We start from the raw sequence: 18,204 nt of genomic DNA on the forward strand, positions 1-18,204 counted from the left end.
TTAGATAAACGAATTTTATAACTGTGTGCAAGAATTTTTCAATTCGCTTAAAATGTTCTCGAGGTATAGTGAAATACGCAAAAAGTAAAATGAACATTTAGAGGTTCAAACTTTGAAGCTCTCTCGTGACTTAACTACTGGGGACATATTTCCCAGATTGTGGCTTTCCCCTATATTTTGGGAATCAGGAATCCGTCGAAAAAATGGTATGTTTATTGAGAGAAAGTACGTTTTGTGTCTGATTTCGTAACTTAAAATATCATCTGCACTAATTAGCATATTTCAGGTCACCCCTTTCGAACCATTAAGATTGAGTCCTAGAGTGTGAAGATCCGATCAGTTGACCAAAAGTTATTCAGGGCAGTTCTCTCTTCTTTTTTTTTATTACCCACTGTACATAAATTGTCATTGCACTATCAATATGTGTGTTTGTATGATGTCATCGGTTAATTGGAAAATCTGGTTCTTCGCAAACTGACGATATTATTTGATAAGCCTATTCCAGAGAACCTTGTTAGGCGCATTACAAAGTGACAATTTGCTGCGAGCCGCATTTTTCAATTAATCAGTGACGCATGTACCATTGCTCATGACATCTTTTAAAAAGTTTTACTCTGTTGAATCAGTGTTAAGAAAAATTGAAAGTAATAGTATTAAGTTTCTGCGATTCTTTGAATGTCTGAGGAAAAATCAACTTGACATGATCACGTGTGCCGACTCATAATCAAGTGCTTTTTCTCTTTTTTTTTTATCATGATGCCATTCAAACAGTCATCTACTTTTCAATGTTCGTAAGTTCGTAGCCAACATTCATTTGCATCACAACAGTGTTTTTTCTCTCTTCATACTTGCTACTTTTTTTTCTTCCTTTTTTTTTATATGATGGCTACTTTTAAATGAATGGATATCATGCCTGATCAGCGTTCATTGACTTCGTGTTTAATCAGCATCGAATTGCTTTTTGCTATGAAATAAATGCTCAGACAAAACTTTTATATTAAACCCTTTCGTGGGCCATTATTTTTCTTTGCTATTCATACCTGTTTTTTTAACGTTTTATCAACAATTAAACAATATCATTTAAGGAAACATATTTTATTTTATCAAATACAATGTTTGTATTGGCTGGGTGGCGCAGTTGGTTTGTCGTCGGCCTTCTGAGCCCAAGTGAGCGGGTTCGATCCCCGGTCCAGACACAGGATTTTCGGGATGCAGAAAATCCTCAGCGGCCATGTCGTATGATTATGCGGCATGTAAAAGATCTCTGGAGTGCCTTATTGGCTCTTGGCATTTCCGGGAAAATTAAATTACTTGTGCACTTTAGCATCCAAATAGAGTCTCGGTGCTGTCATCTAGTGTGGCAGAAACTAGACGTCCAAATTAGCATGGCCAACTGTATCTCACCCACTGTGGTGGTCCTGAAAGAGTGGATACCACTTCTGGAGAACGCACCAGGTCTGCTCATCGGGAAGACTGGTTGTGCAGCTCATAGGAAATAAAAAATAAAAAAATGTTTGCATTGAAATTTCAGGGAAATATCCCGAAGAGCTAGTAAGAGTCTTCGGAAAATTTAAAACAAAAAACAAAGCCATAAATAAAATTAAATGTAAGGGAATTGCCGTTAAAAGATGCCAAGCACATTTAAATGCCCAAGGGTACATCACATTCTACACGTCCTGGGACTGCCCTGGAGCTAAAGGACGATAAAAAAATTACAGACATTACCAGATTCATTAGTGGACATACTCGTACACTTTTATACATTCAAGGACAAAAGCAGTTTCCTGTGAGCCCCAAGTGTAATTCACACCAATCTGCTCCAGAATCTCAAACTCTCCTGTTTAGAGCTGTAGAAGTGGGATCTCTTTGAAAATCCTGTGCTGTTTCATGACTTTCTGTGGGTGAACGGTTTTCTGGACTCGATCTAGCTAAGGACTGGATCAAGTGGGTTTAGAAACAACATTCTGCACGCATGTAGCGGGTCTTCTTTTCTTGCCCCTTTACGTTACCATTTCCTATTTAGTCTGTGGTTGGAAACCATCTTTGGGGCCGTTCAAAAAGTACGTACATCCCGAAGGGGGGGGGAGGGGATTTGCTATTATGTACGGTTTTGTACGATGGGGAGGGGGGGAGGTATTATACAAAGTACGTACTTTATAAACATACACCAAATTTAAATTTGACTTTATCCTACACACTCCTTAAGTAAATATTTAATTTTATTTAAAACATAATTATTTTAATTTTTATGAAAAAGGGGGGTAGACTAATAAAATGTACGTACTCTAAGGGGGGGGGGGAGTAAGACCTTATGTACGGTAATGTACGAAGGGGGGGGAGGGGTTTAAAATTTCTCCATTTTTGTGTACGTACTTTTTGAACGGCCCCTTTAGCATCATACGATTTTCTGCACTGACTAAGCGCACATCATCTGGAACTGCACACTTCTTGCTTGGAAGCTAGGGAAGCTTCCTTTCCCTTTTCTTGAGAAATTTTTGTAATGTTACATGAAAAACAGTTGTCTCAACAGAACTAATTTCGCACAAGGCTTTCGAAATAAAAAATGTTAGTCCCATTCATTCGATTAAACGATAGATGGCAGCACCAAACTGAAGCGAGGATTAATGTTCCCATTGTTATGATATTATTATGATTGGTTTTGTTCTTCTCGTAGATGTATTTTGTAGGATCATGTAAATGGGAAGTAGTCTTCCCAATGTCTACGAAAGGGTTAAATTTATGAAGTTGGAGGTTGTGGCGCATGCTCGCTCCGCTCACCAACCATCGTGATTGCTAAGCAATTATTTTTGTTTCTTCATGGTAAACAAATTGTTAGATTAATATTAATAAGAATTATATTGGATTATTCCTTTTACCTTCTGTCGTAGTTAGCTCATAACAGCGGAGGATGTCACTATTTCAAGTGCGAAGATTAATATTAAAGCAGTCTAGACGAATTTAGATCTAATGTCGTTATAGTTTACATTCAATCCAATTTATACTTTTTCTTATGGCATATGTGTTTTTTAAATTTTTTTAATGAATTTATTATTTGTTGTATCTTTTCTTACTCGTTTACTCTTTCAGAATTATTTTTTTTATTGAAATCTGAATGATTATTTATTTGATTCACTCTTAAATTGTTTTTTATTTCAGGTTAACTTTTGATTTTTTTCTTTCAAGTTATAACTTATTAGTGCACTAGAATTGTTTAAATTTTTTTTAAAAAAAATATTATTTCTGTAGTTTTTTTTAATTTAAAGTACGTTATTTCCTTTAAATTGGCTAGTTATTTTCGAGTAGTTAAAAACACGTTTTAATCTGAGCCTTCGTTACTGTTTTTTTCTGAGAAAGTTGAAATTTTATGTTGAAATGGAAACATTAATGACTTCGCGAGTTTAATTAAAATAGTTATTGTTCAAAAATATGATAAAAAGCATTCATTTCTTAATAATTTAATTTTATAAAATTCTTTTAGATTGGAATTGTGCTACTGTGAATGCTTGTGACGATCCGATTGGCTACGAAGCGATTCGAGGTCTCCATCGACAATTAGATGACGACGCTAACGGTAGCATCGATGTCTCAGAAACAGACGAGGTAAGAAAAATTATTGAAACTGTTAAATGTCATGCATCTGAATTTACTGTTTTTTTATTTAATATTATTTTTTTATTTTTTTGTCGTATGCCTGTTTAGGCAGTGGGGGTGCGATTGTTCCTGTTTTTCAGTGGCGCCATCTATGGCCAGGAATTCGACTTCTGCCACACCATTTACACAGCCACAACCCGTTTATAGGGCGGGTCACATTCACACACAAAGGAGAAAGGACATATAACACACAGAGAGAGAAAGAAACATCCATGTCTTGCCCGGGATTCGAACCTAGGATCTTTCTGATGCAAGGACAGTTCCCTGCCCCCTACACAGGCCGGTCGGCGAATTTACTGTTGTCGAAATGTAAAAGATAGTTCGCCAATTTGGCGTCCGTTTCTTATAATGTTTTATTTCTATATATCAATTATTCATTCTTCGATGAGGGTGCTCTATGGCAGTGTTTCCCGAAATGTGGTACGCTTACCCCCAGGAGTACGAGAACAGTTTAGCTGGGGTACGCGTTCTTATGTGAAATATCTTGCAACAAAAGAAAATTTCAAAAAATTTTATTTCAAAACAAAGCTAGCCATGGAAGTTTACGATTAAGTATTTTTCTATTGGCTATTTTTTGCTGAGTTAACAGTTAATAATTAGTGGTGTCAACAGCCAGTTGTGATTTTTAACTTTTGTGCAATTTTTGTATTGTAAAAAATTCATTAATTTTTTTTATTAGTGGTACTCAGCTTTACGAAAAATTTAGAAAGGGTACACAAAAGTCATAAGTTTGGGGAACACTGCTCTATGGTAAGTGTTCTATAATAAAACTATGGATGCCAATTAGAAAAATCTTCGTAAATCGAAACCTCTCGGGAGCGACCACCCTCCGTTCCACAGTAAAATGATCGTTCTTAGAGATTAATTCGATTGACTTCAAAATTGTTACATGATTTTTTGCAAAACGATTTTAATTTTAGTCAGTGTCATTTTCCTGATGCTGAAATGGCACTTCTGTTGGCGTCGTCATGAAATTTAGCGTCAATCAAAATTATTCCAACTGATATAATTATATGTGAAAATAAATTTACCAATTATGAATGATGAAGCTATTAAATGGCCAACAAAATTGCCTGCCAATTAACAATTTTTCCGTTGAAAATGCACTGCATGGCGCATTTTGTTTTTATTATTTTTAAAAAAAATAAATATGGAATGTATTTGAATATTTTATAACATTCTGAAAATTACTTTATTTCTCGTTTGCTTCTTAAATATTTTCTTCATTTTAGAAATGAACCTTTGTAATATTTATCATATTTTGAGAAATGCTCTAAAAAATGCCTTATACAGGATTAAGATCAAGTTTTTTTAATCATTCGAAATTTTCAATTTTAAAAGAAAGTGGCCTTTGTTAAAAATGCTGCAACCGTGGAGTAGCTACTGGTCAGTAGCGAAACGTCCTAATTTCACCCTATACTGACAATGTATAACACAATTTGCATGCCTGTAATTGTTTTGTTTATATTTTTATCCGAATGTCCTTGACAATTGAATCTACCCTGAATGTAAGGTCATTCCTGTGGGCGATTATAATAAACATCACGCGGTTCTATTGTTCTATTACCTTAACTTAGTCATGCGGGTTTTCCTTAACGAACTTTCAACTCAGTTTATTAAACTCAGACTGTTTGTCAATTGTTTGACAGCTGAAAATATGTACATTGAAATTACTTCGAACTCAACGAAAGTCACATTTAGGGTTATATTAAAATATTGATTTTATTCCCCAGTTTAAATGGATATAGTGCGTTTATTTTGTTTGTGCTGTGTTAGAAATTAAAAGAAATTCAGTCACTGGTCCGAAAAACCAATGATTTGACTATGGTAGAAATTAAAGGAAATTCAGTCACTGGCCCGAAAAACCAGTGATTTGACGATGGTAGAAATTAAAGGAAATTCAGTCACTGGGCCGAAAAACCAGTGATTTGACGATGGTAGAAATTAAAGGAAATTCAGTCACTGGGCCGAAAAACCAGTGATTTGACTATGGTAGAAATTAAAAGAAATTCAGTCACTGGGCCGAAAAACCAGTGATTTGACGATGGTAGAAATTAAAGGAAATTCAGTCACTGGCCCGAAAAACCAATGATTTGACTATGGTAGAAATTAAAGGAAATTCAGTCACTGGCCCGAAAAACCAGTGATTTGACGATGGTAGAAATTAAAGGAAATTCAGTCACTGGGCCGAAAAACCAGTGATTTGACGATGGTAGAAATTAAAGGAAATTCAGTCACTGGCCCGAAAAACCAGTGATTTGACTATGGTAGAAATTAAAAGAAATTCAGTCACTGGCCCGAAAAACCAGTGATTTGACGATGGTAGAAATTAAAGGAAATTCAGTCACTGGGCCGAAAAACCAGTGATTTGACCATGGTATTAGTCTGGGTAAACATTTTCACTGGTCTGTTATCATATGTCGATTAATTTTTTTTAGAAAGAAAAAAGTGAATTTGAAGGGAAAATTATTAGACAACTTTTAATGTACACAATTATGATGAAATATGCTTATTTGGTGATAAAACACGATCTTTAAAAATCTTCGAAGTATTTTCAAATCTTTTTAATCTTAAAATTATTAATTCGGTAACTAAGTTCAATGAATAAAGTGAAACAAAAATTAAAGAAAAATATTAATCAGTTACTGAACAAATTCGGAAATTCTGGGCATACTATTCTCCGTAGGTTAACATGAAGTGAAAACACTTTTCTCAGGATTAACTTATGTCAAGTGTAAGATTTAATTCCTTATTTATTTGTTGCTTTAGATCTGTTATTTTCCCAAAGACTCTATTTTTATCAATATGCACTTACAGATTATTGCCTCTGTAATTTTTTTCATTTATTTAATGATTTTTTTTATTTATTTTATTTTCATTTTTATAGCCACTTAAAGGCGATGGAATTATTCTATTCTTTACTGCCGGCGACAAGGTTTTTATTATCTAATGAGAGCCTTTATTGCGATTGTTTCTCATATTTCAAAACTCACTTAGCTTTTTTTTCATTCTTATTTAAGATCTCTGAGTGGTCTTTGTATATTTTCTAAAAGAGAACAAATGAGACACCATTTATAATATACTTTTCTTGTGCTTGTCGCCGAATGTTAAAGTAGCAATTACTTCTTTAGTTTCTATCCCCACTGCCTCATTGTGCGGCGTTGGCATTCATCTTATTTATGATTGCTCATAACAGAAGATTCTTGGTTTTATTTTTTTTCCCGCGTTTGCTCTCTAATAAAATTTTGTGCATGTCGACTTCGAAATTTCTTTCTTTTTTGTCCCACGGTAATTGTTGATACGGGTTTAATTACATTCCAATGCTAAAAATAATTGTGTGGTTTAGCGTATCATGTTTGCTTGCTGACTTTTTTATAATCAGGACTTATAAACAGGGTTAGAAATTAAGAAAATTTAATCACTGGGTCCAAGTAACTGAAAGATATTAGTCTGTAAACATTTTCATTGTTTTTTATTAGATTTATCTTTTTAAAGGAAAGTTACTAAGGTGAATTTAATGAAAAATTACCATTATGTGCAATGTTCACAATTATGAGGAAATAGGTTATTTAATGACAAAAATATAAATCAAAACTCGAAATCTAAAATCAAAACAGCATGTATACCATTCCTTTACATCCACTGATAATTTGTTTAGCGGTGGTTCTAGTGGCTAAATTCTAACTCCACTAGTTGAAGATTGAATAAATTAGTATTTGATTTATATTGTTTTAAGATTAACTGGAAATTAGATAGCATAAAAGCTTATTGATGAACATTTTTTAGAAGGTTACATTTTTTAGAAGGTTACATCAATTAAGGTGGAGAAAAAATGCATATTATTAGAATTTTTTTGAACCAAGCAATAGAATAAATCTAAATTCCAAAAAAAAAAAAAAAAAAAAAAAAAAAAAAAAAATCTAATATGAAATTAGAATTAGTGATAAATTTATTATAGCGAAAAAAACATAATTATTCCTTCCAAAACGATGCATAACAAAATGGCGATTTTTCAAAAATTTTTTGGTGAAACTTTTTATCTACTTATTTATTTTTCGATTGATGGACAACGGCGCCTACAGTTTTGTGCGAGTGAAAAACAGTTTTTCCATTTCTATGCAACGTATTCGGTATGCAATATACAATACGCGATCTATTCAAACACTACAGTATCTTTGCAGTAGAACGTAGACGCATAAACTCTTTACGGTAATTGGATACCTGCTAGCTACGTCACGCTTGGATAAATCGTGGCATTTGCTTACGACGTGATTCAGCAACAAATCAGGTTCTGCACACACACGTGACGTCGCTTGCAGGTATCCAATTAAATTTGATTCGGATTGATTCAGCACAGTAATAAACCAAATCTTGATATTTGTAACATTAACATGCCATGCACAACCACGTGATCATACACAACCGTTTGATTTCAGTGCTATTCTTTTTCTGGAGTTGCAAATACCCAATTATGTAGGAGGTTTTTAATTGAACAATTTTGTTTTTGTTGCAGCGTGTTTTTTCTTAGAAATGAAAGTGTTAATGGGGCGTTGTTAAATGAATTTTGTTTATAACAAACAAAAGTATGTGATAAAGTAATTATATAATATACAGTATAAATGTGAAGTAACGTTCAAATTATGAGCAGGGAGACAAGAAAAATGCAGCTTTAAAAAAAAGCTTTTTTATTGCTCTTAAAAACTTGGGTATATATTTTTTAAGGTATAATTTCCTCTTTTAAACAAAATAAAAAGTTAAAAACCGTAAAAGTAAGAAGAAAAAAAATTTTCTTCTTCAAAAAACACTTAAATTGATCCAACATAGAGATTTACATTTCTTTCTTCTTTATTATTTCTACTTTTAAACCTTTATTAAAATTTCACTTCCTTTTTCCATGAATTGACGAACTAAATGAACATGTGTTCTGAAAAATTACTTTTTAAAAACAAGAAAGTTAAATTTAAAAAAAAAAAAGATATATGTGGGTTGGCTGAGCTTTTTCTTCTCAAAGATCTTGATTGAAAAAATTTTCCAAGCGCAAAATGTTTTAATTAACTGAACTTCGCTTAAAAATAAATAAATGGAAAAGGAAAGCAATGTGCTTTCAAGTAATTTAGCTATGTAAAATTTTTCTTTTATTATTATTTTTTTTTAGAATTCTCATCAATTATCATATCTTGGTATAAAATAAGAAGTAGAACTGGCAAAATTATTACTTTTTTTAAACTGTTAGGAATATAGTTGCTGGAAAGACGAAAAAAAATCATTTTTTAAACTTATTTTTGACACGTACATACATGTTTTAATGTCTGCTAAAAAGATAATATTGAAAAAGTTTCTCGATTAAAAATAAAATTATTTATAAAATATTTACAAAACACAATGATATAAAAAATAAGTGTGGAAGAATTGGAAATCAAATGTTGGACTTAAAGAGAGTACAATGCTCGAAATTAAAAAAAAATGTAATCTTCTTGAATAATTTTTGATCTAAATGTGTCGAAATGCCAAATGTGAACGAAATTGGTTGAATTTCGCTAAAAAACGAAAAATGTCGTATTAAGTATAGTCGTTAAAAATATCGTATATTTAATTAATGTATCTGAAACAGGTCATTTTTAATTTTATTTATGAGTTTTATTGCTCTGATATTTATTAATTGTGCCGTATATCAATTAATCCTGACGTTATGAGCCGATCAAAGATTTGTTATGAAATTTATTTTATTAAGCGCTGCATACCAGAAAAAAATTCTCCGAATTATTGTTCAATAATTATTATATTTATAATATGTAATTACGTAAATTCAATCATGCCAAATCTAATGCGCCTAAATTCTAAATTTGATTGGACTTGATTGTTTTATTTACATACTTAGGAAATAAATTTTTTATGGCCATGTCTGCGTATTATTACCGCATAAATTTTATTTTGATTAAGAAATGAAGAAACTTGATATTGTTTGAAAGTAATCTAAATATTTTTTTTTTATGTCTTTTTTTTTTTTTTAACGGTTTCTTTGTTGCAAAATTTCAACTTTTAAACTAATGCGCCTTTTTTTTTTTTGCATTTATAAAGAGATTTAAACTAATAGATTTAAATAGCATTTTCTTTATAACCAGTTATTTGTGTTTCTAATAAAATAAACCAATAACTCTACACTTGTTTTTTCAAATTGGTTACGTACCCGTTGTACCAATCATAATGATATTGAATATGTTGAAAATATTTGAATTTTTATTTGTTATTTAGGAAATTGAACCGTTTTCCTCGAGCGAAATTTTATTCAAAAATTCCTAAAATATACCGACTTTTAAAATATCTTTGTAAATCATTGGTAAAAAATAGTTATCAGGGGTCTGACCAGACATTTTGTGAAAGGTCCGTTTTTCGTGAAATTGTGAAAAAATTACTCACATTCTTTCAACCAGGGTCCGCTTTTATGAATTTGTACAAATAGGGTCCGGTTATTACAAAAAACTTTTTCAATGAGTTTTTAAATTGTAAATAGATACAAGATTATGCTCGGTTGCTTTTAAATTAGAGATGCAACATACAAATATTTGGTATTTAGCCTATACTGCTGAACGCAGAATATTAATTTCGGACGAATAACGGAAGAATCGTCTGCCGAAGACAAAACTTAATTCGTTTACATCCATCTTTCTTGTTTTCTGCCCTGGGAAGGGTTTATTCAATTAACAAAACAATATGAAGATAAACAAATTGATGAAGGGTCCGATTAAAAGAAAAATCATTTTGTGAAGTGTCCGTTTTCAAGTTAAAATTAACGTTAACGGACCCAAATTTCTTCTAAACAGACCCCTGGTTATATCGATTATTAAAACCTTTTTAAGCTATATAATAAACTGTTGAAATTATCTTTATCATCACTTTAGTTTATCGTGTTGCTACATTTTTTAGGTGCTACATTTTTACCATTTAATCACCTAACTTTTCCTGTTTTATTTGTTTTTTCTTATTTTTCAAAATTCACGAAAACCACCATACAGAACGAATATTTTTATATTTGCTCAGTTACATTGCTAACTCGAGAAAATCATCGTTATATTATTATTGTTATTATTATTATTAGTTTTTTTATTTTTTATTACCCACTCCTTTACCTCAAAGAATTAAAAATTTTGTTACAGGAAATCGTTAAGTATCGCAATGGACTGTCTATTCAATACGAAAGTTTTAATTAACTTACCAAACAGTTATTTTTTTCATTTTTTTTCATTCTCTCAGTTGACGTTTTTACTTGCTAATTTATTTTAAAGCCGTTACTATTTACATGAATTCTGACAGGTCGCTATAAACACTTTTTTTAAGAACATTTCAATTTTTTCTCAAATATTTTCGTTGTTTCCTAAAATTTCCCCCCCTCTGGCAATTAGTTGCCTTTTCTTTTGCTTTGAAGACTGAAAATAGCAGACTTTCATTTGATTCTTTTATTGGCCTTCAGCCATTGCTTAAATTTCTCCCTTTTCCAAATGACGCTGCTCAAAAAGAATCCTAGAGTAAGCACGGGATTAAAACTGAATTCTAGCATTCTTAGAATAGCGCTTTTTTTTAAGATTTTTTTTTTTAATTGAGTAGTGGTTGTTAAAAATCTCTTGTATAAGAAGCATTGTGACAGCTATATGAAACAACTGTGTGATTAGACATTTTATGTTGAATCTTTGATTTTGAATACCAACCTAATTCTTTTTTCATAAAACAAGGAGCTCAGTTTTTTTTTCTTTTGTTCAAATAAACGCTGAAAACATAAATATTATCGTTTGCATATTTGTTAAAATTATTAATAATTGAGTGACTCAGGTTATTAACAGTTGTTTCTCTTTATTTGAATTATATTTTTAATTCAAATATTTCTTAACAATTTTGTTTTCTTTATATATATATATAAAATTGGATAAGGAAATAATAGAAAAAAAAAGTTGATGGCTTCGGGGGCACCACATTTTAACTAAAAGCTCGTTATTTTTTCCTTCAAATTATTGAATGCATTACGATGTAAGAAAAATACTGAAAAAAGAATAATATTTATAGGCATGTGATTCTTCCGCCAATTCGCAGATTTCAGCTAATCAATCTTTTTTTTTTTTCACTCCGACAAAATTTTCTCGAAGTTCCGCTAATTTTATTCATTACGTTACTTACTCAAAATTTCGTCATAAATACATTTATACCGCCCTTATCGGCAGTTATCACTACTGATTTTCGCATATTTCTTAAAATCTCAATATTATTCACCATCGAACGAATCTCGAAACGTACATTTAATTAATTAACCCCTTTTTCACGCCCCTGATTCGCGTGATTTCGCCGTAAATACACGTGGTTTTATCATCAACCTTTTTTCAGTTATAGCCGTGGACTTCACTGTTTTTAACTTTTTTTTCTTCTCTTTTTGATGCGATGATGACTTGTTAAGTGCGAAAAGGAGGAATATGTAATTTTTTTCAATTTATATATATTTTTTATATGTTGTTAAAAAATTTTTATAAAATAAAAATTTCTCTCTTTAAATTCTATGTGTCTGCGTACAAAAAGAAAAAAAATTGAGCACGAAAAAATAAAAAAAAAACTACACATTGGAAATGAAATTTTTTTCCTCAGCAATCACATGTTTGAATAAAAAATCAGCTGCACCCTATTTAATTTATATATATTGTATATATATATATATATATATATATATATATATATATATATATATATATATATATATATATATATATATATATATATATATATATATATATAATATGTATGTATATATGTACTAATTTTTTCGAAACTAATGGGAGTGGTTTTTGTGGGCGCGCTACATTTTTAACGTAGGCTATCATGCCGTTAAGAAAGTGTGCATTAATGTATGCTGTCAGCAAGGACGATTTTTGAATGGGTGCATAGCTGTGTGTGAAAGTAGTACAATCTATCAGGAAGTCTCATTTATTTTTCCTGTCTGTGTGTGATAAAATAAATATAAACTTGATATCCTAAGAAGAAGACATTTGGGATGATTGCCAGTGCTCATCCGGTGATCCGAAAATCTTCTTCTAACTGTTGCTATTATCACAAATGTGAAGGGTTAAAAGTGTCTAAAAAAGCTGCCACCCATAAAACAAATACTATTTCAATGAATCATATCTTTAACTATACTCAGATTTTTTTTAAAATTCAAAATAATAATTTTATTAAGGAGAAAAAAAAGAGATAAGTTTTAGAATTAATACTTGTAAGTGACTGATTATTAACCATAACTGGTTTTCGAAATGGTATTTTAAGAGGCTATTGATCGAAATAGTATTTTAAAGAGCCAATTAAATCGAAATAATATTTTAAAGGACCAATTATTAATCGAAATTGTATTTTAAGGGTCTGATTATTGATCGAAATAGTATTTTAAGGGGGTAATTATTAATCGAAACAGTATTTTTAGAGGCTATTTTATTATTTTATAACCGTCGTTGAACAGCCGAACTAATTTATTTGGGTTTACGACTACTAATGTTCAACTCCGTAGCCTTGTAATTTTGAACCCAATCCAGAAGACAAGGAAACTCCTGAATCATGTATTAGGAGAAATTTTCCTTCTTGGAGAATTTTTTGATGGAACCAACCCGCATTTCCTTTACATTTAGAGGAAGACCACGAGAACCTCCCACTGTTAGCCTGACGGCAAGGGGACTCTAACCCATGATCCGTCTACCACTGAGGATATTTCACGTCAGCACTGTGGTTGGTGGAAGCCGGATGCAGAATTCGTATCCACCAGCCATCGCCGGGATCGAACCACGGTTTACATCATTGGAAGGCGAACGCTTTGTCTCCTAAGCCATCGCGGCACTTTTAGAGGCTATTGATCGAAGTAATATTTTAGAGGCCAATTGTTAATCAAAATAGTATTTTAGGGGCTAATTAATCGAAATTAGTATTTTATTGGGCTAATTATTGGTCGAAATAATATTTTAAGAAACAAATTATTAAACGTGACTAGTTTTCTAAATAATATATTAAAGATTTATGCTACTCTAGCGACTAAAACGATAAACATATTGTGGAAATTTTATTCTTAACAAAAATCAAAATTTCAAAAAAAGTTTTTTTTTTCCTCAAAAAAAATAAATAAATAAATGAAAAGAAAGAAAGAAACTTATTTATTACTGTAAAGTTAATGTTTCCAACGCGTTACAAAATATTTTCTAAGTGTCCGAAGAAGCGTTACGAGCAAAATGGAGACTGTTCATCAATCAAATTCTTTACAACCCAGTCTTTTGTTTCTTTTTCTCTTTTTTTTTTTCTTTCTTTTTCTTTCCCCGTTGAAAGCTGTGCTTGTTGGAATTGAAAATGTTAAATTTCGAAGAAAAACAGTCTTTTTTTCGATTATGCAAGAAAATAGCTACTAACAAAAATGCAGAGTTACTTCACATTTTGTTACAAATTTGTTTTTCATAAATTCAAAATTCCTCCGATTTTTGAATTTATGATACCATGAAGAAGAAAACGTCAAAAAATTGTTTATAACCAGGGGTCTGTCCCGACATTTTGTAAAGGGTCCTGTTTTTGTAAAATTGTGAAAAAGCTATTCATAATTTGTGAATATAAAATAAGCCTTAAGTCACATTCTTTCAACCAGGGACCTGCTTTTGTGAATTTGTGCAACAAATAGTGTCCTGTTATTGCAAGAATTGCTAAAAACCTTTTCAAGAAGTTTTTAAATTGTAAATAGATACAAGATTTTGCTCAAAAATTGTGCTACTAAATTAGAGATGCAGCATACAAATATTTGGTATTTAGCCTATACTGCTCAACTCAGAATATTCATTTCGGACGAATAATGGAAACAAAATCACTCACGTTTTTAATAATTTCAATTGACATATTTTAAATAACACAACTTAACAATGTGTCACTTTTAATGTGTTATGCATTAAGTAAACTTACAGAATTCTGAAATTTATAGTATTTTATTTAAAAAATTGCCTGAAATTAATTTTTTTTACATAATATTCTATTAATTAATTTTATGAATAAATATAAATTGATCAATTATTTATTTACGAAAAAAATATGATTTAATATTTATAAGAATGCGCACACGATGTTCGTAAAAGTAGAAATATTTTCTTAGAATACTACATTTGGAATTTAAACTTAGGGAAACTTTGTTTGTCTCTCGAACCATCTCCCCCCCCCCCCGGGAAGGGTTTATTCGATTAACAAAACAATAATGAAGATAAACAAATTTGTAAAGGGCCTGATTAAAAGATAAATTATTTCTTGAAGGGTCCGTTTTTATGAAAAGATATTTTTTGAAGGGTCCGTTAACGAACCCAAATTTCTTCTAAACAGACCCCTGATAACAAAAACAATCTAACAAACAAACAAGCTATGCAATAAATTGAAATAGCTTCTGTAAGGAATGTAATTTTAATATACAATTTATGTTTGAAGTGTGAAGATTTGTTCGAGCAGCATGTAAAATGTAGCTCTTAAGAAATATGCTTCTGACGTAACAAAAATTCAAAATTCACTTTTGTTACTTTAATTAAATAATAAGTATTTTAAAAGCTCTGAGTGCACGGCCGTAAAAGTTATAATTTTATTTTTATCGCCTGATTGTGATGGTAAGCTATAATTTCAAAGCGTGGTGATACTTCAAATGTTCTTTTCGTTTTATAAAAATACTAAAACTTATTTTATGTCATCCTATGTAGCGACATTTTAAAGTATGCAATTTCTTTAGATGACGTCTTATAAAGAATTTTAAGTGTCATAAATAGTCCGCCCGATTGATAAATTATATTTAAGTGTATCCACCGAAGACGAGAAACTCTTTTTAGCTTCTTTTCCTGAGAAGAAAATAATAAAATATCCCATCTCTAATATAGTTAGGGAGAGCTGACCTTTGGCCTTTTGAAATTTCATGTTTTAAGATTTGATTTAAACTATTACTATTTTTTGCGTGGGCGGTCAAAGGAAGTTTTATTCTCTGGAAAATAATAGTTTATAAGTAAAAGGTGTTCGTAATCTAATTGAAGTTCTCTAGTCTATGTCATATAAAAAAAAAAAAAATTCGAATCTAAGCACAGATTTTGTGCTTAAATCTTATTAACGAAATCTTTTACGTGACGAAATTTTTTTCCTTTTAAATCTTTTCCCGAAGATAAAATTATGAAAGAAAAAGTGCTGCAAATGAAATTCTTTGGTATAAAGATTTTTAAGGATTTTGTGATTTTTTTTCCTTGATGATAAAAGATAAAGAAGACTCTACATTATTCGGTTTTCATTTTATTTTAGTATTTTATTTTAATAATTTTTGCTCTTCTCTTTTCTTAATCTTTATTATTTTCCATGTTTTCGCTATTTTTAAACTTCTATCTACTTCATTTTGGGTTTGTTTTAAATAAGAGTAAAATGTCTGTGACTATATAATGACTTATTAAGCAATAGAAGTCACGGACTCTTCCCGAAAACAAACCAGGAATAAAATACAGTACACTCTCGATTATCCGTACGCGGATTATCCGGTTTGCGGATTATCCATGCTCATTTCGGAGTCACACAAAAAATATGAAGAGAAACATTTTCAAAATGAAAAAAATTTGATTCATGAAGTTATAACACTACCAAATTTTTGGAAGCAATATTCGTTATTGGATTGCAGTATATGGAATATCAGCAGCATGGTCAAAGGTAAAATCGTCTACGTTATCACGATCTTGGAGAAAGATCATACCGCTTGATGAACAATCCGCTTCAGATGTTCAAGAAAAATATGATAACAGTATTCTCGAACAAGCAAAAGAAATCTAAGGTTTCGAAATTCTTGATGAAGAAAATTTAGAACATTGGTTTCAAAGTGATGCATGTGAGCCTGGCTTCCAGTATTTGACTGATGAAGACATCGTTATGTTGTTAAATCAAATAGTGATGATAGTAACTGATGCAGAAGATGTAGTAAATGAATGAAATACAATTTCTCATTCTGCTGCTCTGTGGAAACTTTATTAGATTATATGGGAGGATTTGATTACGGTGACATTACTGCGGCTCGTAAAATATGTGTATCGATATATGGCGAAAACGCATTACACATTTTTCAATAAGGAAAATCCCTAGTTTGATGTTATGCATGCAAATGTCAGTAATTTTTATATTTTTAGTACTGATATTGAATTTTTCTTTAATAAAAGGAGTTTTCGGATTATCCGTGTTTCTCAATTGTCCGTGCGACCTGTCCCGGTGATTAACCCGGATAATCAGGAGTGCACTGTATTTCCAATTTGCTCTTTTTTCCAATTAACCCTTTGACGCAGATGGAATACTACTGTCCTTTTTTACTTGTTTTTTTTTCTCTCTCTAATTACAAGCAAAAATACACTTTTTGTTATTGAATTCTAAAAACAGTCTAATAATTACTAAAAAAAATCTGTTAGATTATCGGGATTAAATTTGTACTAAAATAAATGCGTGTAATCCAATCAAAAAATTAAACTAAGTTAGTAATTCTTTTTATTTGCATTTAAAAATGTATCAATAATTAATGTTGTAAATTAAAGAAATATCAATGATGAAAAACTATTTTATTAGATCTAAATAGCTGCAAATAAGTGCAAATTTGGAAAATTGTTGGTAAGTGAGCCGTGTTTGGAAGATTTTACTTTTAACGCAGAAAAGGACACCCGTGTTTCGTGCTGTTTTTCACCATCTCAAATTATTAAAATTCTAAATATAAATTTTTATGCATATTTTGACTTAAATTTATACCAAATAATGAAAAAAAAAAAAAGTCTCGTTTTTCGTGTGATTGTAAATCCGAGATATCTACAGTCCGAGAGCATCCCTAGAGTTAACATCCATTTTTACTTAGTAAAAAATGGATATAGTTTCCTGAAAAACTACTGAATCTATTTTCAAAAACTTTCTTTTTAAATTTATGTCATTGATTTATTATATTTATGTTTTAATTTACTTCTTAGATTTTTCCTTGTTTCAAGTTTTTAAAAATGCTTAAAGGCGCTTATTTTTGATTTATATTTTTTAAAAGCCTTTAAAGATGCTTTTTTTTTTTATTCGGGGTTTGTAAAAAGAGCTTAATTTTCTATCTTTTAAAAGGAGATTTTTTCTTTGCCGTGTCGATTGTCGTTCTGAATTACAAAAAATGCAGGATTTTCAAAATTTTCTCCGCAATATTTATCAGAAACTAGTTATTTTGTCATGATTACGTGAAATTTGTGAAAATTTTTTTGAATTTTGTTGATTTTATGTTCATAAATTCAGAACTTTAAACGATAGAAAAAAACAATTTTTATTACTGCTCAGATTCTAATTACGATTTTTTTTTTTTTTTTGTAAGGTGATTAAAAATATTTTTTGAGTGCTTAAAAAGTACTTAAAAGGTGCTTGTTTCTTGTTGAAAAATCTGGCTACGCACTCTGATTAAAAATTGATTTTTTTAAAACTACATTAAAATCACTTTCTATGCTTAACTTTTTTTGAAAGTAAATAAAATTGCAAAGCTTGGAATTTTTTTCTCTT

At 30.6% G+C, this 18,204-nt stretch overlaps 1 protein-coding gene across 4 annotated transcripts in view; it reads left to right on the forward strand.

The window, feature by feature from the left end:
* Positions 1 to 18,204, forward strand: part of Stim (stromal interaction molecule) — an 89,798-nt gene that overhangs the window by 40,073 nt on the left and 31,521 nt on the right. For all 4 annotated transcript variants that reach the window (XM_071179482.2, XM_087168614.1, XM_087168607.1 and 1 more), the window contains exon 2: positions 3,479 to 3,600. In XM_071179482.2, coding sequence (XP_071035583.1) covers positions 3,479 to 3,600 — 122 coding nt within the window. The remainder of the gene's footprint in view (positions 1 to 3,478; positions 3,601 to 18,204) is intronic.

The sequence above is a fragment of the Parasteatoda tepidariorum genome, chromosome 1 (genome assembly GCF_982258835.1).
Source record: "Parasteatoda tepidariorum strain Cologne lab strain chromosome 1, Ptep-v5.0, whole genome shotgun sequence".
Classification (NCBI taxonomy): domain Eukaryota; kingdom Metazoa; phylum Arthropoda; class Arachnida; order Araneae; family Theridiidae; genus Parasteatoda; species Parasteatoda tepidariorum.